The sequence below is a fragment of the Pseudonaja textilis genome, chromosome 5, assembly GCF_049901715.1.
Source record: "Pseudonaja textilis isolate UNSWEBS1 chromosome 5, rPseTex1.2, whole genome shotgun sequence".
NCBI classification, from domain to species: Eukaryota; Metazoa; Chordata; class Lepidosauria; order Squamata; family Elapidae; genus Pseudonaja; species Pseudonaja textilis.
The window spans coordinates 70,095,750-70,117,313 of NC_141994.1; the positions used below are offsets into that span (position 1 = coordinate 70,095,750).

General features: G+C 43.8%; 1 protein-coding gene across 1 annotated transcript in view; it reads right to left on the reverse strand.

The window, feature by feature from the left end:
• The window catches only part of ITIH2 (inter-alpha-trypsin inhibitor heavy chain 2), a 41,437-nt gene extending 25,553 nt beyond the window's left edge, over nucleotides 1–15,884 (reverse strand). The window contains exons 1-7 of the mRNA XM_087935315.1: nucleotides 14,822–15,884; nucleotides 10,184–10,258; nucleotides 8,976–9,011; nucleotides 7,413–7,585; nucleotides 5,910–6,014; nucleotides 3,436–3,598; nucleotides 1,583–1,690 (exon numbers count right to left, since the gene is read on the reverse strand). Of these exons, the coding sequence (XP_087791441.1) occupies nucleotides 1,583–1,690; nucleotides 3,436–3,598; nucleotides 5,910–6,014; nucleotides 7,413–7,585; nucleotides 8,976–9,011; nucleotides 10,184–10,258; nucleotides 14,822–14,914 (753 nt within the window). The 5' untranslated portion in view covers nucleotides 14,915–15,884. The remainder of the gene's footprint in view (nucleotides 1–1,582; nucleotides 1,691–3,435; nucleotides 3,599–5,909; nucleotides 6,015–7,412; nucleotides 7,586–8,975; nucleotides 9,012–10,183; nucleotides 10,259–14,821) is intronic.
• Between the last annotated feature and the right edge of the window lie 5,680 nt (nucleotides 15,885–21,564).

Below are 21,564 nucleotides of genomic sequence, written 5' to 3' on the forward strand. Positions count from 1 at the left end.
TCTGTGTGAGTTTCAAGCAACAGTTGAATGTTCAATCTGCATTCGGCAAACCATTTTCAATTATCTTGTCTTTCGTCCTCCAGGTGTCCTCCTGTAAGATTTGTCAGACCAACATTATTAATTTACTCTGGTATCTTTTTTGATCCTCTCAGTTATACTCCCAGCTCAGTGCAATGCAAAGTCCTCACCTAAACAGATAGTCCTCAACTTACAAACACAACTGAGACCAGGCCAGAATTACCACTAAGTAAGATAGGCGTTAAACGAGTTGCACCTGGTTTTCTGACCCTTTTTTTTGTCATGTTGCTAAGTGAATTTTTGCCGTTCCTAAGCGAACCGGGCGTCTATTAAGTAAATCCAACTTTCCCCATTGAGAAGTGGTGGCTCAATGGTGAGAATGCAGGATTGCAGGTAAACTCTGCCCACTGCCAGGAGTTCGATCAAGGCTCAAGGTTGACTCAGCCTTCCATCCTTCCAAGGTCAGTAAAACAAGGACCCAGGTTATTGGGGGCCATAGGCTGACTGTAAACCATTTAAAAAGGGCTGTAAAGTACTGTAAAGTGGTGTATAAGTCTGAGCTATTGCTATTTGGGAAGGAAGGAAGGAAGGAAGGAAGGAAGGAAGGAAGGAAGGAAGGAAGGAAGGAAGGAAGGAAGGAAGGAAGGAAGGAAGGAGGAGGAGAGGGAGGGAGAGTGGAAGGTGAGGAAAGGAAGGAGGAAGGAAGGAAGGAAGGAAGGAAGGAAGGAAGGAAGGAAGGAAGGAAGGAAGGAAGGAGGAAGGAAGGAAGGAAGGAAGGAAGGAGAAGGAGAAGGAGAAGGAGAAGGAAGGAGAAGGAAGAGGAGAGAAAGGAAGGAAGGAAGGAAAGGAGAGGGAAGGATGGAGGGAAGGGAAGGTGGAAGGTGAGGAAAGGAAGGAAGGAAGGAAGGAAGGAAGGAGAGGAAGGAAGGAAGGAAGGAAGGAAGGAGAGGAAAGGGAAGGAGGCAGGAAGGAAGGAGGGAAGGGAAGGGAAGGTGGAAGGTGAGGAAAGGGAGGGAGGGAGAGGAAGGAAGGAAGGAAGGAAGGAAGGAAGGAAGGAAGGAAGGAACAACCCTGGTAGCACAGTGCTTAGAATGCATTATTTTTCAAAAGGCAAACTGGACTTTGTTTTTCCTTGAAGACTTTTCACTTCTCATCCAAGAAGCTTCTTCAGTCCTCACTGAATGGTGGAGAATGGAAGGATTTGCATTCCTTGCAGTCATCTGGTCCTTAGCAATCTTCCCGAGACTCATTGAGGCCACTTGGAGGTTTATCCATCCATCTTCCACCCTTCGGTCAGAACCGAAGAAGCTTCTTGGATGAGAAGCGAAACCTCTTCAAGGAAAAACAAAGTCCAGTTCGCCTTTTGAAAAAGCAGCTTCGGGACAACCAATGACCTGGATGATTTGAGAATCCCCCCTATTGATATTTCAAACTCAGTCTTAAAAATCAAAGCTAACATTTGTCTCTCTGCTCCAATTCAAGTGGAAGCAACCAGCTTGGATTCTTAAGTAGGCATAGCTGAAAATCCTTTTTCCCCCGCCTCAAATAATAACTTTTTTTTTACCTTTTGCGCTCCTTTGTTGACTGTAGCTGCATCGGTAAACTGCTCACCAAGGGTGTTAGGAACGTGGACAAACTTAATCCCCTGTGGTTCGATAATGTGGACATTAACCTATGGCCATGGGATAGAAGAGAGATAAGAATAAAACACCAGAAGAACAGAAATATAACATCTGTATGGGATGGGTTTTTGTTTTAAATAGGCCAGGTTTCGTTAGACCCTCGGCCTACAAGTCTAATGAAACCTGGAATTTTCATCGTAAGTCATAAGGGTTGTAAGTCAAGGCAGCCACGTGACCAACCTGATTTTACAACGGAAGGAAGGAAGGAGAGGAAAAGGTGGGAAGAAGGAAGGGAGGAAGGCTGAGGGAAGGGAGGAGAATGAAGGAACAAAGGATTGAAGGAAAGGAGAGGAAGGGGAGGGAGAGAGGGAGGGAGGAGGAAGGAAGGAAGGAAGGAAGGAAGGAAGGAAGGAAGGAAGGAAGGAAGGAAGGAGAAGAAAGGGAGGGCGGGATGGAGGGAGGAAGAAAGGAAGGAAAGAAGAAGAGGAGAGGGAGGGAGGGAGGAGAGGAAAGGGAGGAGGGAGGGAGGAGAGGAGAGGGAGGAGGAAGGAAGGAGAGAAAGGGAGGGAGGGAGGGAGGAAGAAGAGGAAAGGGAGGGAGGAGGAGAGGAAAGGGAGGGAGGAAGGAGGAAAAGAAGGAGAGGAAAGGAGGAGGGAGGGAGGAAGAAGAGGAAAGGGAGGAGGGAGGAGAGGAAAGAGAGGGAGGAAAAAGGAAGGAAAGGAGAGAAAAGGGAGGGAGGGAGGAAAGAAGGAAAGAAGGAAGGAAGGAAGGAAGGAAGGAAGGAAGGAAGGAAGGAAGAAAGAAAGAAAGAAAGAAAGAAAGAAAGAAAGAAAGAAAGAAAGAAAGAAAGAAAGAAAGAAAGAAAAAGAAAGAACCCTAGTGGCACAGTAATTAGAATGAAGCACTGCAGACAAACTCTGCCCACTGCCAGGCGTTCGATGCTGATTTTACCACCTTATTTTTTGCAGCAGTTGTTCAATGAACATCACGGTCGTCACCTGAATGTGTTGGTTGTTAAGTAAACATCACACTCGTTAAATGAATCCATTTGATTCTCTGGGCATTTTTCTTTTGCCAGAAACTGGCTGATAAGTCAAATTATTGCAAATTGTATCACATGATTACAAAATACTGCAATTAGATGTAAAAGCGAAGTAGCTGCCAAGCACACTTGCATATGCGAGTGTGTGTGTATGTGTTTGTGTGTGTGCCACCATTGGAACTCCAGGACCAGGTTGTAAATAGCTTTCAGGGGTATCCATCATGACTTCAAATGCTTGCTAAGTGATAGGTTGTTAAGCAAGGAGTACTTATTACAGGCAGTCCTCGACTTACGACTCACAATCGAGCACAAAACTTCTGTTGTTAAGTGAGACATTTGGGAAGTGAGTTTTGCCCCATTTTACAACTTTTCCTGGCAGAGTTGTTATGTGAATCGCTGCCATTGATAACTTAGTACCCCGGATGTGAAGAGAATCTGGTTTCCCTGTTGACTTTCCGTGTCAAAGGTCACAAAAGGGGATCACATGACATAGCAATGGTCATAAGTATGAACCAGTTGCCAAGCATCTGAATTTTGATTGCAGAATCATGGGGATGCTGCAAAGGTCGTAGGTGTGGAAAAACGGTCATAACTTAAATCACATTTTTCAGTGCCGTTGTAACTTTGAACGGTCAATAAATGAACTGTTGTAGAGCCTGACGAATCTTTGATACAAACAGTTGGAGGAAATTTTTAGTGGCTAAAAGTCACATTTCATATCAATCATTTCCAGCCATTTCTTCTTTTTTTTACCTCCAAATGCTTCGTCAGCCGCCCTGGCTGCACCGGGATAATATGTTCATAGGTTGATAATTTCCTCCGGATGGCCTCTTGATAATGAATTTCAAACTGGACTTTGGTTCCGCTTGGGACGTTGAGTTCGGCTTTGAAGTTCTCCATGTCAAAAGCATTGCTCCTGTATTAATTACACAAATTATTATGATTATTGAAGTAAAAACAACAAACTACTCCCTAGTTAACTGCAATTGAGTATCCTGTTTCCCGAAAATACGACCTATCCTGAAAGTAAGTCCTAGCTTGAATTTTACACAGTTAGCACATAACATCCCCCGAAAATAGGACCTGGTGCCCTTTTTTGGTGGCCAAAAAAAAAATAAAAAATAAAAGACAGGGTCTTATTTTCGGAGAAACACAGCACAATTGACTAATGAAAGTAAAAACCAGAGTCATCTGGTCATTAGCACTCTTCCTGAGAGTCGTTGAGGCTACTTGCAGGTTTATTCATCCATCTTCCAACCTTCAGTTAGAACTGAAGAAGCTTCTTGGATGAGAAGCAAAATGTCTTCAAAGAATAAAACAAGGAAGTCCAGTTGCCTCCTGAAAAAAAAGCACTTTTGGGACAATCCTGACCTGGATGACTGAGAAACTCCATAGATTTTAGCCATGCTTCTTTGGTCTGAACACCCTTCGAATGGGGTGAATAAATAAATAATAAATAAATAAATAAATAAATAAATTCTTTATTGGCCAAGTGTGATTAGACACACAAGGAATTTATCTTAGTACAAATGCTGTCAGTGTACATAAAAAGAAAAGATACATTTGTCAAGAATCATCAGGTACAACACTTATTGATAGTCATAGGGCACAAGAAGCAATCAAATCATACTAGGAATCAGGCAATAAAAATCGTAAGGATACAAGCGACAAAGTTACAGTCATTCAGCCACAAGTGGGACAAGATGGGCGGTAGGAACGATGAGAAGATTAACAGTAACAGTAATGCAGACTTTGTAAATAGTTGGACAGTGTTGAGGGAATTATTTGTTTAGCAGAGTGATGGCGTTCGGGGAAAAAACTGTGTGGGAGCATGAACGGATTTCCAGGGGGAAAATGTGCAGAGTATAGGAACCAGTTGCACCACTCAGGTGACTCAGAAGACACAGATAAACCTCCAAGCAGCCTCAATGACTGTCTAAAAGGCTGCAAAGGACCAGCTGTCTGCAAACGAAATCCTTCCATTCTCCACCATTCTGTCAGAGCTGAAGAAGCTTCTTGGATGAGAAGCAAAACCTCTTCAAAGAAAAAACAAGACAGTCCAGTTGCCTTCTGAAAAAGCACCTTTGGGGCAACCACAACCTGGAGGACTGAGAATCTCCATAGAGTAGATAATGAGAGTAAAGGGGAATATTCCAAATGCAGATAGTCCTCGACTTACAACCTTTTTCTCAGTGACCACTTGAAGTTACAGCGCCACTGAAAAAAGTGACTTGTGGCCATTCTTCACACTTACGACCTTTGCAGCATCCCCCACGGCCACGTGATCAAAATCCAGCTGCTTGGCAACTAGTTCTTATTTAGGATGGTTGCAGCATCCAGGTAGGTCATGTGTGATCCTCCTTTTGCGACCTTCTGACTCGTAAAATCAAGGGGGGAGGGAAGCCAGATTCACTTAACAACCATGTGACTAACTTAAACAACTGCAGGGATTCACTTAACAACTGTGGCAAGAAAAGTCATAAATGGGGCAAAACTCACTTAACAAACTGCCTCGCTTAGCAACGTAATATTTTGGGGCTCGGTTGGGGTCATACGTTGAGGAGTACCTGTATGGCTCTTGGCGTTGCCCAGGATTTAAAATATCCAGGGTGTTGTGGTTAGCCGGCAGCAGGTGCGGACGGCTGAGGAGAGCAAGGACTCAGATGAGGGGCCAGGATCATTAGGGAGTGGACTGCTGCCTTCAGAGACTGTGGGGGCTGGCAGCAGTGATGAGGAGGCTCCCGAGGAGCCTGTGCTAAGTGCGCGTGTGTGTAGGATTACTCGTAGGAGAGAGCAGCTGCAACAGCATGGGTGACTCAGGAGTAAGGCTGCAAGGTAACGGCCCCTCCTTCAAGAAAATAAAAGCCAGCTGTGAATGAACGTACTTTGCAGAAGGCAAAAACGTTTTGAAACTCCAGCCTCGTGGACATTCCAGTATCCTGAGTTTGTATTTAAAGATTCTTGTATTGCAAATTATTTCTTGTTTGTTAACTTTTGGCAAGTCTCGCACAGTTTGACAAGGCTTGTGCTTATCACAGCTAACTATTTTGCAGAGGCATTAAAAGGTTTCTGTTCCCTTTGGATGGTCTTTGATTTGTTGGAAAAGGGGCGTGGGTCAGAATACAGAGGTCCTGCCTATCCCTTCCTGTATCTGTCCTCTTCAGAGCCCCACGGCAGCACAAAAGGGAATGGAGGAAAGGCTGGTCACTGCAACCAGGGTTACCCACCTGAGGATCGCAGCAGCTTTGCCTTTGGCCCTCGCCTTGGCATACTGACTTCGAGCGGCCGATTTTTCCTTAATGGAACTAGTAAAAGTGATGCCGTTGATGTTCCTGTGGAGTAGAAAAGAAGCAAAAACAGCCCCCAGAATCAGTCACTTGTGAGATTGGCAGCTATCACAACAGAACGGAGCAGACCAGAGCAGAGCAGAGAACAAGGGATGGAATTAGGAATGGAATGAGAGAGGAGAGACAGAAGAGAAGGGAAGGGAAGGAAGGGAGGAAAGGAGAGGGAGGGAAGGAAAGGGAGGAGAAGAGAAGAGAGAAGGAAGGAAGGAAAGGGAAGGCGAAGAGAGAGAGACAGAAGGGAAGGAGAGAGAAGAGACAGAAGGGAAGGAAGGGAAAAGAAAGGAAAGGAAGGGGAAGAGATGGAAGGGAAGGAGAAAAGAAGAGACAGAAGAGAAGGGAAAGGAAAGGGAGGAGAAGAGAAGAGACAGAAGGGAAGGGAAAGGAAGGAGAAAAGATGGAAGGAAGGGAAGGAGAAGAGAAGGAGGAAGGAAATGAAGGAGAGAGAGGAGAGGAGAAGAGAGGAGAGGAGAGGAGAAGAGAAGAGAAGAGAAGAGAGAGAAGAGAAGAAAGAAGAGAAGAGAAGAGAAGAGAAGAAGGAAGGAGATGAGAAGAGAAGGAAGGAAGGAAAGGAAAGAAAGGAAAGGAAGGAGAAGAGATGGAAGGGAAGGAAAGGAAGGAGAAGAGAAGAGACAGAAGGGAAGGAGAAGAGAAGAGATGGAAGGAAGGAAGGAAAGAAAGGAAAGGAAGGGGAAGAGATGGAAGGAAGGAGAAAAGAAGAGACAGAGGAGAAGGAAAGGAAAGGGAGGAGAAGAGAAGAGACAGAAGGGAAGGGAAAGGAAGGAGAAAAGATGGAAGGGAAGGAAGGAGAAGGAGGGAGGAAATGAAGGAGAAGAGGAGAGGAGAGAGAAGAGAAGAGAAGAGACAGAAGGAAGGAAGAGGAAGAGAAGAGAAGGAAGGAAGGAAAGGAAAAGAAAGGAAAGGAAGGAGAAGAGATGGAAGGAAAGGAAAGGAAGGAGAAGAGAAGAGACAGAAGGGAAGGAGAAGAGAAGAGATGGAAGGGAAGGGAAGGGAAAAGAAAGGAAAGGAAGGAGAAGAGAAGAGAAGAGAAGAGAAGAGAAGAGAAGAGAAGAGAAGAGACATAATGGGAATGGAATGGAACAGATCAGAACAGAACAATATAGAACAGAGCAGAACACAATAATATAGAACGGAATGCAATGTAATGCAACATAATGCAACACAACACAACAGAACACAATACAATAGGAGGTCTATATACCTTATAAAGAACATATAATCTGGTTGTGTTTCCTGGTCAACCCGGGAAGGCTGACCTCAATCTGGCAATTTGGAAAGTACAAATCTCCAACCCGCTTAGCCTTGGAGGAACCAATTCAGCCTATGAGAAAATTAAATGGACGAAGTAGTTTTGCTCCAACTTACATAGTAAAATTGTGGATAAAGGCCCCTTTAGGGATCTGGACATCAAAGACCAGATTCTGCGAGTTCTTGGCTCTGTTTTCCACTTTGGTCTGGACCATCGTGTTGGCCATGCGGGACGTAATGGTGGACTGGATTTTGTAGCTGTGGAGGATGATTTTGTCATCACCGAGAAGCTGAAACAATGAAAACAGGGCAGGAAGGATCAACAGAGGAAGAACTGGGATTCCAGATATGGTCCCCTATCCTGGCAATTTTATTGTTGATATGATTAAAATTGAGAGCCAACCGAAGAGAAATTTTAGAAAAAATCACGATGGCAGATGTACCACCTACTTGATTATAGGAAGAATATCACTGTGTTGGAAATATTGTACAGGTGATCATATGTTAACTAACCCAGGTCATCAACACAGTTCGGTAGAGTAGAGTAGAGTAGAGTAGAGTAAAATAGAATAGAATGAATGGGTTGGGAATAGAATAGAATAGAATAGAATAGAATAGAATAGAATAGAATAGAATAGAATGAGAGAAGAGAGAAGAGAAGAGAGAATAGAATAGAATAGAATAGAATAGAATAGAATAGAATAGAATAGAATTCTTTATTGGCAAAGTGTGATTGGACGCACAAGGAAATTGTCTTTGGTGCAAATGCTCTCAGTGTACATCAAGGAAAAAAATACATTTGTCAAGAATCATCGGGTACGACACTTAATGATAGTCACAAGGTACACTAAGCAATCAAATCATACTAGGAATCAGTCAATATAAATCATAAGGACATAAGTGACAAAGTTACAATCATACAGTCACAAAGCGGGAGGGGATGGGAGATAAGGAGTGATGAGAAGATTAATAGTAATAGTAATGCAGGCTTTGTAAATAGTTGGACGGTGTCGAGGGAATTATTTGTTTAGCAGAGTGATGGCATTTGGGAAAAAGCTGTCCGTGTGTTTAGTAGTTCTGGTGTGCAGTGCCCTATAGCATTGTTTTGAGGGAAGGAGTTGAAACAGTTTATGTCTAGGATGTGAGAGGTCTGTAGATATTTTCACAGCCCTCTTTTTGACTCGTGCAGGATACAGGTCCTCCAAGGAAGAAAGGTTGGTAGTAATTGGTTTTTCTGCAGTCCTAATTATCTTCTGAAGTCTGTGTCTGTCTTGTTGGGTTGCAGGGCCAAACCAGACAGTTATAGAGGTGCAGATGACAGACTCAATAATTCCTCTGTAGAACTGAATCAGCAGCTCCTTGGGCACTTTGAGCTTTCTGAGTTGGCGCATAAAGAACATTCTTCGTGGTGCTTTTTTTATAAGCCATAAATGCCTTGATTTGATTTGCCCGAGATGAATCCTTTTCCCCGTTGTTGCTCCATTTTTGTTCATCCCACGACAACATTGCACAGTAAAAAAGCACCAGGTTAATAATATTCTGTTTCTTGTGTTTCCTGGACAGGAAAAGCAAGCAGCCCTAAGCAAACGGTGGGATTGATCTTCTGCTAATGGTTAACTGGGAAGTAGGAAGGGGTAGAGCCCCTTTTCCAAGGAGAAAAACAACAATGTGAAAACTCACCAATTCTTCCTCCTCTTCAGAGTTGGAGGTGCTTCTCTGGAAAGAAAAGAAGCCAGTTTAGACAAACCTGGATGGGAGCATGAACAATGTTGTAATTTGGAGGTCCGATGAAACCTATCAACTCCTATGTGATGTTCAAATCAAACACGGTTATCAAAATGTTTTTAAAATAACTCATATGTTAGCAGAGAGCCTTGAACTTTAACTTTGCTGCCGCTGAACCTGTTAACTATTTTCCCCGCTCTCAGATATGTACAGGTAGTCCGCGACTTACAACAATTAGCTTAGTGACTGTTCAAAGTTACAATGGCATTGAAAAAAATGACTTAGAACTATTTTTCACACCTACGACAGTGGCAGCATTCCCCTGGGCAGGTGATTTACATTTGGAATTTGGATGCTTGACAGCCGGTTCATATTTATGACCGTTGCAGTGTCCCGGGGTCACCTAATCCCCTTTTGCAGCCTCCAGGGATGAAGCTCCCACAATGTCTGTTCTATAGGTTGATTGCTCTGACAGTCAGAAAATTTCTCACTTAGCAATAGCAATTTTGGGCTCAAAGAGCCTCAGTGGTGCAGTGGTTAGAGTGCAGTACTGCAGGCCACTTCTGCTGACAGCCAGCTGCCTGCAATTTGGCAGATCGAATCCCACCAGGCTCAAGGTCGACTCAGCCTTCTATCCTTCCGATAGAGGTGGGTAAAATGAGGACCCAGATTGTTGGGAGCAATAGGCTAGCTCTGTAAACCGCTTAGCGAGTCTGCAAAGTCTAAAGGTTATTGCTATTGCTAGTTGTGGTTGCCAGCAGAAGACTGCGTGGACTTCCTACCACTTCCAACCAACGCATTGATCAAATTCCACGTGCCACTTTTTATTTTATTTTTTTTTATTTTTTATAAAAAAATTTTATTGTTTTTTAACATACAAACACAACAACAAAACATAAAAGCATCAGCTCCCCCATATTTTTATACAAACAGTAAGTCGGTTGGTCCATCAGTTTTGTGCATTCATCTCATAGTCACAATTACAATTACCTTATATAATACTCTTATTATCAATACAAATTTATAAATCATAGTATCACTATTAAAAAGAAAAAAAGAAATTTGACTAAACTTTTATTCGACTTTTTATTTTATAGGAATGCTGCAGAAGCTGACCCTTGTGGCTGTTCTGTTTGCTAAACCATAAAGGAAATCATCGGTACCTGAGATCTTCCCCTTCGCAGCTGGGAACTGGAGAAGAAGCCCCTGGTCTCCAGGTCGAACAGCTCTGCCAGTTTCTGGAAGGAAAACCACTGAGAAGATCAGAGAAACAGGGAGCCACACACAGGATGATCAAATCAAATGGAAAACCAACATCCCATCAGTGCTGGGAGCAATGGAGAATGCTTAAGGGCTGGGTGCTTAGAGCACAACATAGGATATTTGTCTATCTTGCCTTTGGGTGGCTTGCCTTCAGAAGTTGCGGCTGCTCTATAAACCCTGGAGGTTGATAAGAAGAGACTGGAGGACAGTCGTTCGTCCAGAATAGCATAGGGCAGAGGTGTCAAATTCAATTTATTGAGGGCCGCATCAGGGTTGTCTTTGACCTTGGAGGGCCATGGGGCGTGGCCATGGGTAGCTGTGGCCATGAGTGGCCATGGTTGTGGTAGACATGGCGCAGTGGTTAGAGTGCAGTACTCAAAGCTACCCCTACCGCAATTTGGCAGATTGAATCCCACCAGGCTCAAGGGTTGACTCAGCCTTCCATCCTTCCGAGGTGGGTAAAATGAGGACCCAAATTGTTGGGGGCAAGAGGCTGACTCTGTAAACCGCTTAGAAAGGGCTGTAAAGCACTATAAAGCAATATATAAGTCTTAAGTGCTATTGCTGTTGCTATGCTGGGCACAACACAGGATTCGTATTGGGGGCACCCATGGTGGCCAAGTACTGATGCAGGACTTCGCTGAGACCCTCCCTCCCTCTCACTATAATCTCCTTCCTTCCTTCCTTCCTTCCTTCCTTCCTTCCTTCCTTCCTTCCTTCCTTCCTTCCTTCCTTCCTTCCTTTCTTCCTTCCTCCCTTCCCACTTAGCAAGAAACATACTTATATACCGCTTCACAGTGCTTTCCAGGCCTCTCTAAGCAGTTTACAAAGTCAGCCTCTTGCCCCCAACAATCTTGGTCCTCATTTTATTGACCTCAGAAGGACGGAAGGCTGAGTCAACCTTGAGCTTGGTGTGATTTGAACTGCCAAATTGCAGGCAGCTGACAGTCAGCAGAAGTAGCCTGCAGTACTGCACTCTAACCACTGTGCCACCATGGCTCTGCTTCCTTCCTTCCTTCCTTCCTTCCTTCCTTCCTTCCTTCCTTCCTTCCTTCCTTTTCTTCTTTTTCCTTCCCTCTTCACTCTCTTCTCCCATTTCCTTATGTTTCCTTCCTTGCTCTCTTCCCAACTTCCCATCTTGCTGTTGCCTTTCCTCTTTGCCTTTCTCCTTTCCTGACCCCTTCTTGTATGCTCAAATACAAAAGGGGAGCCATTTCTCCTTTTGTGTTGTGTTTTAGTTTAGTTTTGCTAGCCCTCTGCCAGCAAAAACCGGAGCCTGGTGTGTGTGTGGTGGGGTAAGTGTGCAGCCCGCCTGAGCTCCATTTTCACTGGCAGAGGCACCACGGCTGGGCCAGCCCTTCGCTGTTTCCAGACCGGCCCCATGGGGCAGATTTAAGCACCTTGTAGGGCAGAACCAGCCCGTGGGCCTTGAATTTTGACACCCCCTGATATAGGGTCTCCTGCTTAAGCAGGGGGGTTGGATTAGATGATCTCCAAGGTCCCTTCCAACTCTGTTGTAGTCTTTTTCTTTGGTAGACTAGACACACCCAGTTTCTGAAACTTTTCATTCTACATTTTAACTTCCAATGCCCTAATCCTCTTAGTTGCTCTTCTCTGCACACTTTCCAGAGTCTCAACAACTTTTTTTATATCGTGGGGACCAAAAGTGGATGCAACATTCGAAATACGGTCTTACCATGGCCTTATAAAGTGGTCCTAACACTTCCTGGGATCTTGATCTTGCTGATCCCCATCTAGACTCTCTGCTCTCTGTTCTGGTTGGAGGGCAGATTATGGTATCCTGAGTTTGGGCGTACGCAGGGTGTTAAGCAAAGGTACCAATTAAGCTCTCTACCCTCGCTCTCTCTTCCTTTCTCACATCATCGCTAGGCAGAAAAGCATCCACTGATCTTGGCAGCAACAAACGGCTGGACACACAGATTGTTTTTTAGGGAGATGTTAACCAGGTCAGGTAAAAACTTAAAGGATGCTATAGGAATAGAATAGAATAAAATAGGAGCCTCACTCTGTTCTTGCTTTGGGTCATGAAACGTCCGCAAGAAAACAATCAAGCTCAGAGAACACCAAGGACCCCATCATTCAATCTTGAGCTACAAATATTCCATAGAAGGAATAGGATAGGATAGGATAGGATACGATAGGATAGGATAGGATAGGATACGATAGGGTATGATAGGATAGGATAGGATACAATAGGATAGGAGAGGGGAGGGGAGGGGACAGGAGGAGGAAGGAAGGAAGGAAGAATAGTGGAGAGTAGAGAAGAGTAGAAGACTTCAAGAGAAGAGGAGGAAGGAAGGAAGAAGGAAGGAAGGAAGGAAGGAAGGAAGGAAGGAAGGAAGGAAGGAAGAAGGAAGGTAGAATAGAGTAGAGTAGAGTAGAGTAGAGTAGAGTAGAGTAGAGTAGAGAGAGAGAAGAGAAGAAGGAAGGAAGGAAGGAAGAATAGAGTAGAATAGAGTAGAGTAGGGTAGAGAAGAGAAGAAGGAAGGAAGGAAGGAAGGAAGGAAGGAAGGAAGGAAGGAAGGAAGGGAAGGAAGGAAGGAAGGAATAGAGTAGAATAGAGTAGAGTAGAGTAGAGTAGAGTAGAGTAGAGTAGAGAAGAAGAAGGAAGGAAGGAAGGAAGGAAGGAAGGAAGGAAGGAAGGAAGGAAGGAAGGAAGGAAGAATAGAGTAGAATAGAGTAGAGTAGAGTAGAGTAGAGTAGAGAAGAGAAGAAGGGAGGAAGGAAGGAAGGAAGGAAGGAAGGAAGGAAGGAAGGAAGGAAGGAAGAATAGTGGAGAGTAGAGAAGAGTAGAAGACTCTCTTGAAGAGGAGGAAGGAAGGAAGGAAGAATAGAGTACAGTACAGTAGAGAAGAAGGAAGGAAGGAAGAATAGAGTAGAATAGAATAGAAAATAGAACAGAACATCTGGCCATCTGGTGATTAGACACAGAAGGAATTTGTCTCTGCTGCAGAAGCTCTCGGTGAACATGCAAAACGACAGAGTAACAATAACCGTAATAATGTTACCAATAGGAATAGGTAATAGGAAATGTGAGAAGGCTAATAGTAACATAGCCCTACTACATGGGTAAACACACTTAGACATAAGACAATGATGTGGGAATTTGGTGTTCAGCATTGCGATGGCATGAGGGAGACAACTGTCCCTGTGTCTAATTGTTTTGGTATGCAATATTCTGTAGCAGTGTCCCAAAGGGAGGAGTTGAAACCGTTTATGTCCAGGATGTGAAGGGTCTGTAGCAGTGGTGGGATTCAAATTTTTTTACTACCGGTTCTGTGGGCGTGTCTTGATGGGCATGGCAGAGGAAGGATACTGTAAAATCACCAGTCAGAGGTGGCATTGGCCGGTTCTCCGAACTACTCAAAATATCCACTACCGGTTCTCGAGAACTGGTCAGAACCTGCTGAGTACCACCTCTGGTCTGCAGATATTTTCTGAGACCTCCTTCCGATTCTGCGGTATACAGGTCCTCAGTGGATCGCAGGCTGCTTGCCAAAGCTTTGTCTGCAGCCCTAACTATCCATTGAAATCTTTGTCTGTCCTGTTTGGTTGCTGGATCAAACTAGAAAGTTATAGAGGTACAAATGACAGATGTAACAATTCCCCTTTATAACTCTGTAGTAAGCCATGTGAAGCTTGGTTAGTGTTGACCTCACTCGAATGGAGTTTTGTGTGGTATGGGCGTGGTTTCCAGAATAACAGACTATAAGAGCTGGAAGGGAGCTTGGAGATCATCTAGTCCAACAGTTCCGCCATAGCAGAAATCCCCAGCAACAATCCCCACCTTACAACATCCGTCCTATTTAGTCAGCTGTTTGCTCTTTGCACGGTGTACCCAGCAAAAGCCTACAATATATTACATTCCACAATATATTTGCAATGGGACATTGATTCACCTGTTAAATAAAACCATGGCATATTTAAAAATCTTGTACAGAACACATGTACTCCTCAACTTAGAACAGATCATTTCGTGACAATTGCACACATACTAAAAGAGATTTATAACTGACATTTACAACCAACACACGTCTTCTCCACTATCACATGATCCAAATTTGGACAATTGGCAACCAACACGTATTTACCAGTGTTGCAATGTCCGGCTCTCATAATCGCCATTTGCAACTTCCTCAGCTGGCTTCGGCAAGCCAAGTCAATGGGGTTCACTTAACAACTGTGGCAAGGAAGGTCGCAAAATCGAGCAAAACTCACTTAACAACTACGTCACCACATAGATCTGGGGTTCAATTGTGCTTGTAAGTTCAGCACTGCCTGCATTGCTTTGGTACAAGCCCCTTCCAACATTGTAGGGCTTCCTTCTTAGAAGTCATGATCTGAATTTTTCTATTAATCAATATTAGGACTGGAAGTTATATGGGGATAATTTCTACAAGATCATGCCGGAGGAGGAATAATAAAGACAGTTCAATCTTCATTTAGCCGATTGCGTTAAAGTCAACTCCCTGTAGACACACAAAGTTGATTGCACAGGATAAAAAAAAAACTCTTACCTTTGGCTCTTCTTCCACAACAAAGTCAAAACTTTGGATTTCCAACACAACCAGCAGCTGCAGCACCAGAAAAGAAGCAACAAGAAACTTCATTTTTCTTCCCCTTCCAGAGAATAGTAAAAATTTAATAAGTCCAGTTCCACACCATTCAGAACTGAGGGTGGATTTTTTCCCCCACTATAGATCCAAGTTCAAAGGATTATGAGGGGTGCTCGTGTGAGAAAAAGGCAAACCACAAATCCTCTTGGTTGTGTAGTGTTTTGCAGCCTCTTGAGCAAGTCTAACCTTGTTTGGGCAAAACGCAAATATTTGCCCAGCAATGCAGGTGGGGCCATGGGTCAGGGGCTGTGCAAAGGGCCAAGTCTCTTGATAATGGCTTCAGAATAACAAAATAACAGACTTGGAAGGTGCCTTGGAGGTCTTCTAGTCTAACCTCTTGTCCAGTAGAAGAACCTATCCCATTTCAGACAAATGGTGGCCCAACTTCCAGTGATGAAGTACCCGCAACATCTGCAGACCAGCTGTTCCACTGACTAATAGTTCTCACTGTCAGGAACATTTCTCCTGGGTTCTAGGTTGCTTCTCTCCAGGATTAGTTTCTATCCATTCCTTCTGCCTTCAGGTGCTTTGGAGAATAGCTTGACTCCCTCTTCTTTGGGGCAGCCCCTCAAATATTGGAAGACTGCTATCATGTCACCCCTAGTTTTTCTTAGGCTAGAGACCTACCCACAACTTTCCTGCCATCGTCCGTCATGTGTTTATCTTCCAGATCTGTAATCATCGTTGTTGCTCGTTGTTGCCAGCTTTTGTTGTCTCTGTTTTCAACTTGCACACACCGGATAGGCTGAGCTTCTCACCCCCCAGTTCTTCACCCCACTTGCTTTGCCCTATGTGGCTGGGCTGAAGGGCTTCAAAAGCCACGGGGAAAAAGAACTGGTGCAGTCGGAGAAGACGAGGCCACAAAGGGAGCAGTTCTGTGGATTAAAGAGAACCAGTATCTGACAAATACTGCAGACCCAGAACCAGAGGTGGTATTCAGCCGGTTCTGACCAGTTCTGGAGAACCAGTAGCAGAATTTTTGAGTAGTTCAGAGAACCAGCAAATCCCACCTCTGACTGGCTCCACCCTCATCTATTCTCTGCCTCCTGAGTCCCAGCTGATCGGCTCGGTCTTCTTTGGTTGCCCTGAACAGGAGAATGGAGCTGGAAAGCAGGTTAGTGGGGTGGGGAGGGAATGGGGATTTGGCAGTATCTTTCCCCTGCCATGCCCACCAAGCCACACTAAGCCCACCAAGCCACACCCACAGAACCGGTACTAAAAAAAAATTGAATCCCACCACCGCCCAGAATGGGGCAAAAGACGTTGGATTATAAGATGGGAAACCCACATCCTTGTCCCAGTTTAGCCAGAGGGGAATATGGAGCAATCCTTCCAACTTGGACCAAAAGCCGGGGTGATTTAGGGATGAAATTGTTGGGTTGAGAGCAGGGGAATTTAGATTTTACTCCACCCATGCGTAGGGGAAGGAGTGGCAAAGCCTGAGGGGGTGGAGTTAAAAGAGAGATCTGCCTAGAATCCTCACATTGTCACAAGTGGGCTAAGTCCAAGCTCCCTTGGATTCCATTGGCCCTTATCTAACTCCAAGCAGGTGCAAACTGTTAGTTGAGAAGATTCCTTTTTGCGATAAATCCATTATTTGGACCTTCAAGATGTGGGCGTGACCTTTCACATTTGGCCCCTTCGGGAGCCACTAGGCAAATATGCAACCAGGCACAAGTAGTCCTCGACTTACGACCACAATGGAGCTCAAATCCCTGTTGGTAAGAAAGACAGTTGTTAAAGTGGTTTGTGCCTCATTTTATGACCTTTCTTACCACCAATTTATTTCTTTTCTTACCAATTTATTCTTAAAAGAATAAATTCAATTGTTAAGTTAGTAACAGCTGCAAAGTGAATCTGATTTCTCAAATTCAACTCGGTCAAAAAGTTGCAAATGGTGATCGCATGAAACCGCCCCCCCACCCCGAAATGGCAACTTGTCATACATATGAGTCAGTCGCCAAGCGTCAAATTTTGATCACATGACTATGCAATGGTCATAAGTGTCAAAAATGCTCATAAATCACTTTTTTCAATGATGTTGTAACTTCCTACAGTCATCGAATGAATGGTATTTCTTCTCTCAGCCCAGCTTTCTCACTGGGTGATAGGGGTTCTAGACTGTGAAAACTCCCTAGAAGTAAGGCAAGACGCTGAGCTTGTCCATTAAAAAGGTCAGCAGTTTGGCGGTTCGAATCCCTACGCCACGTAACAGAGTGCGCTCCTGTTCCTTGTCCTAACTCCTGCCAACCTAGCAGTTTGAAAGCTTGTAAAAAATGCAGCTCCCTAGAGCCAGAAATGACTAGCAAGGATGTGTGAGGGCAGCCTTTATTTTTACCTTTACCTTTAAGGCAAGATGTGAATTTAACAAATAAATCTATCACATTTGTTTTTCAATACATAGGAATCTGTCTGCTAAAGATCTCTTGGCTAGCCCAGCTTCTTCCAATGACTGGAGGTAAACTCTTCCCTATGACAGCAGGGTGTTGACTATTGTCCTGAGACTTGGTGATTGATTTTGCATTGTTTGCCTTAACATGGTTGAAACACGGTTTCTGGGGTCAAGGTCAACCTTGCTTGATGAGTCCCTGAAATTGAGTTTATGCCCCATATCATCTCCTAACTAACTCGAGGCATAGTTCAATGGGTGAAACTAACCAACAGATACCCTTAAATTCCTAGAACTACATAAACTCTGATTTCGAACCATGGTTTATGGCAAAAGCAGAACACTCCCAGGGTTACATTTTAGGCTACGGCAACATCCCCAGAAGGATAGCTGTGAAATTTTCATGCCAAGACTTTTATTCTTTTATGCAATATCAGAGGTTTTCAACTCAATGTATGGAATGTGAAGGATGTGTGTTTGTGTTTATTTTTATAGTCATAATGTACACCGAAGATGGCATTTAATTTCGTTGTACGAGGTGCAATGACAATAAAGTAAACTCAACTAAATTCAATGTGTGGAGATGTGATTTGTCACTTGAAATAAGTGGGTTCTTGTTTTGTGGCTTCCTATTGTGCAGAAATCCACCCCATTGTGAATTATTCAACAATGGTTCAACGAATGCCGTTCTTGCACTATAGTAATGGATGAATCCTCTTGGATCTGGGCTGGCTCTTCATGTATTTGGCACAAATGAAGCTGGTTCCCTCTGAAGGCACCTCAGTAAAGCACCTTCTTGTCAAATCTGCGTTTGGCCAACCTAGTTGGAATTTGAACTCTGCACGTGACCTCTTTCCGTGCAGTCGGGAAGTTGGACTTTGATGGAATGAAGCTTTTTTTTTAAAAAAAATTGCTAACTGGTTCTCTGCAGCTGAAGAGGGCCTCCAAAGGACACCCTCTAAGTATGCAGTGGTTTAAAGCTAGGGCAGATAGCTTCTCTCACAGTAGTGCAAGCCAAGGAGAAACTGGGTTACTATAGAAGCTGGAGAAAATTGGCAAGGCAGGGCTAAATTTATAGAATAACAGAGTTGGAAGGGACCTTGGAGGTCTTCTAGTCCAACCCCCTGCCTAGGCAGGAAACCCTACACCACTTCAGACAAATGGTTATCCAACATCTTTTTAAAAACTTCCAGTATTGGAGTATTCACAATTTCTGGAGGCGAGCGCTGGTTAATTGTTCTCATAGTCAGAAATTTTCTCCTTAGTTCTAGATTGCCTCTCTCCTTGAGTAGTTTCCATCCGTTGCTTCTTGTCCTGCCCTCAGGTGCTTTGGAGAATAGCTTGACTCCCTCTTCTTTGGGGCAGCTGTGGTGGACTGGCATTTGAAATGAGACGCAGGGAAAACGTCTGAGCAGATGCCAGCCCCGAGTAGACCCAGGTACCAGCTTTTATTGAGAACAAAATGCATATACAGAGAACAAGTGACCTCAACAGGATGTTATTTCCACAGGATATATAGGATGAGAATAAACAGGATGAGAATATACATCTGCGGAAATTCCCATGGGAATGGCTCAGCTATTCCCTTGGGAATGGCTCAACTATATACTATGACCTTTCACCGACATATCTGGTCCTCTAAGCTTCGCAGGTCCTAACAGGACAAAAACACCCATAGCAGGCGGAAATGCCCCCCACCAGAGGCATTTTAGTCCCTAGATCTATGCAAAGCTATACAAGGACCCACAGAATAAAATATATTACCACATTCCCTCCTTTTTATTTATTCAAAGATAGGGGGTGTTTTAGTGGCATAATACACAGTTCCTTCAGGACTTTCGCGACTTGGTCCCTATACGTTGAAAAACTGAGGTACATATTTGAAATAGATTAGGAATACATTGAATACAGCAACATAACATAATAAGTATAATAACAATTGTCACAACTAATTGAAGCAATGAACGTAACCATGAGCTGTCAGGAAGCCAATCCCATAGCAAAGCCCAAGGTGACTTATCAAAGCCATCTTTTTCTGCTTCGTGTTCAGCTATGCGGTCTTCCATATCGTGAACAGTTTTTGTAATGTTAGGCTCATAATTATGTATGAAAATACAACAATGTGAATGAATTAAAGCACAAACTCCTCCTTTAGCAGCTAATATTATGTCTAAAGCATAACGATTTTGTAAAGTAATTTGGCGAATTTCAGACACTTCTTCATTTAACATCTTAATGCTCTTAACAGTATTATTAAACATAGCAACAGTGAAATTATTTAAAATATGCAGATCCCGATAATTCATAGCCACTCCCAAAGGTGGTAATGCCGCCCTGGAAAGTTGAGTTAACCACCACCCTCCCGTGGTGAGACCGAATCCACCTCCCTCCTGTTACGAATCCGGGCCTTGGGCAGTTGGTCTAACTTATATATTACTGGGATGACATGCCCAATCGTACACCCCAGACCAATCCTTTGGCCATTGTTGATAAGCAGTATCCCCACATAGCAGCCATAACCCATCCGGAAGAGGAAAGTATTTTAAATGCTTATGATAGATATTATTGGAGGCCTGACTTTCCCAACCCCATTAGCCACATCCAAGTACAGAGAACATATGCCCGTGACCAATGTCAGGCCTCTTAGTGGTTGTCCGATTTACACAACAGTCACGGGAAACTTTCAAAGCCTTGGATAACGTAGAAGATGTCCGATTTATGCAGTTGCTCTTACTAGTAATGCTTTTACACATTTCATACATCCTCCTTCCAAAGGAATCACCTTCTTACAGGGTGTGGTATTTCCCAGCAAAATAGATTGAGTCCCTACAGGCGGTAATAACAAACCGATGCTTTGGTAGTGAAAGTTACCTTTGTTGTGAATAATGTTTGATTCCACTTTTCGGGGTCTGGACCCCAGTAAAGCCAATGTTTAAAATCATTATAATCAAAATTAGCACTGTTTTGCTCATTCAAAGGAATACCATGTAACAAAACTCCACCTTTCCCAGACCCAGGCATATGCATACAAAGCCAACAATTAGTTACATTTAAACCCTTAGCTGTCATCCGAATGTCCTTGATGTAGGAATTTTCTTTCCATAAATTATCACCAAGGTCTCTAGTTTTTGAGATAATAGCAGTTCTCCGCCTCCGTGTTAGAGTCCGTGGAGGCATAAGACGAATGGAAAGAGAGTCTGTGTAAGGTAACTTAGGTAACTCCAATTGACATCTATATTGTCCATAGTCTGAAACAGAAACATTAAACAGGATCAGAGTTGTAGCACAGGTTGAAGATATAATATCCTTATCAGGTCCCGAGTAAAGAATGTCTTGACCCTTATGCCAGGACCAATATGCTGGAAAAATCAAAGGATGCCGCTGTTTGCAGATTAATTTAGTCTGATTCCCCAAAGGAACCTGCTGCATACAAGTTGGCAATCTCAGATAAGCAGTCATCTTTTCCCAGCCTTCACAGCGCCACGCCTGGACTGCCGGCATCAAGAGAATCAGGAACCACAGGTGCGGAATCAGGAACCACAGAAATGCCATCCTGAGAATCAGGAACCTCCCTCACTGGCACCTGTGAAGGCGCTTGCGAATGATCAGGCCGAATACATCGACCAGGAACCCAACGAATTTGACCAAGATGTTCTACTGCTGCATAACCACGTCCCCGTAATCAGCTCAGCGGGAACCCATGCGGATCCGGAAGGAATCGCACCAACACTCGAGGCCTCACTGCATCTGTAGAAGGAGAAGAAAAATGCCTGCTGGCCGCGCTATAGAGAGGGTTACCAGACAAATTTAAAAAATTTAAAGTATACAAAGCTAGATTTAATTGATCTTGAATTGCCGGGAAGCCCAGGAGCTTCCCTCCTTTTTATTTAATTTAGCTAACATGTTCTTGAGCGTGCCATTATAACGCTCCACAATAGCCTGTCCTGTGGAATTGTATGGAATTCCAAATTTATATTCCACAGACCACTGTTTGCAAAACTGATCAAAGACTGTGCTCCGATAAGCTGCACCATTGTCTGTTTTTAAAGTTTGAGGCGTACCAGCAACTGAAAATGTCTTAATGCAATGATTGATGACATGTTTAACCGCTTCACCTCTTTGAGCAGTAGCCATTAGGAATCCTGAATAAGTATCCACTGTCACATGTATATACTTCCAAGGTGCAAATGATGGATACTGAGTAACATCCATTTGCCAAATCATTGAAGGTTTCAACCCCCTGGGGTTGACTCCC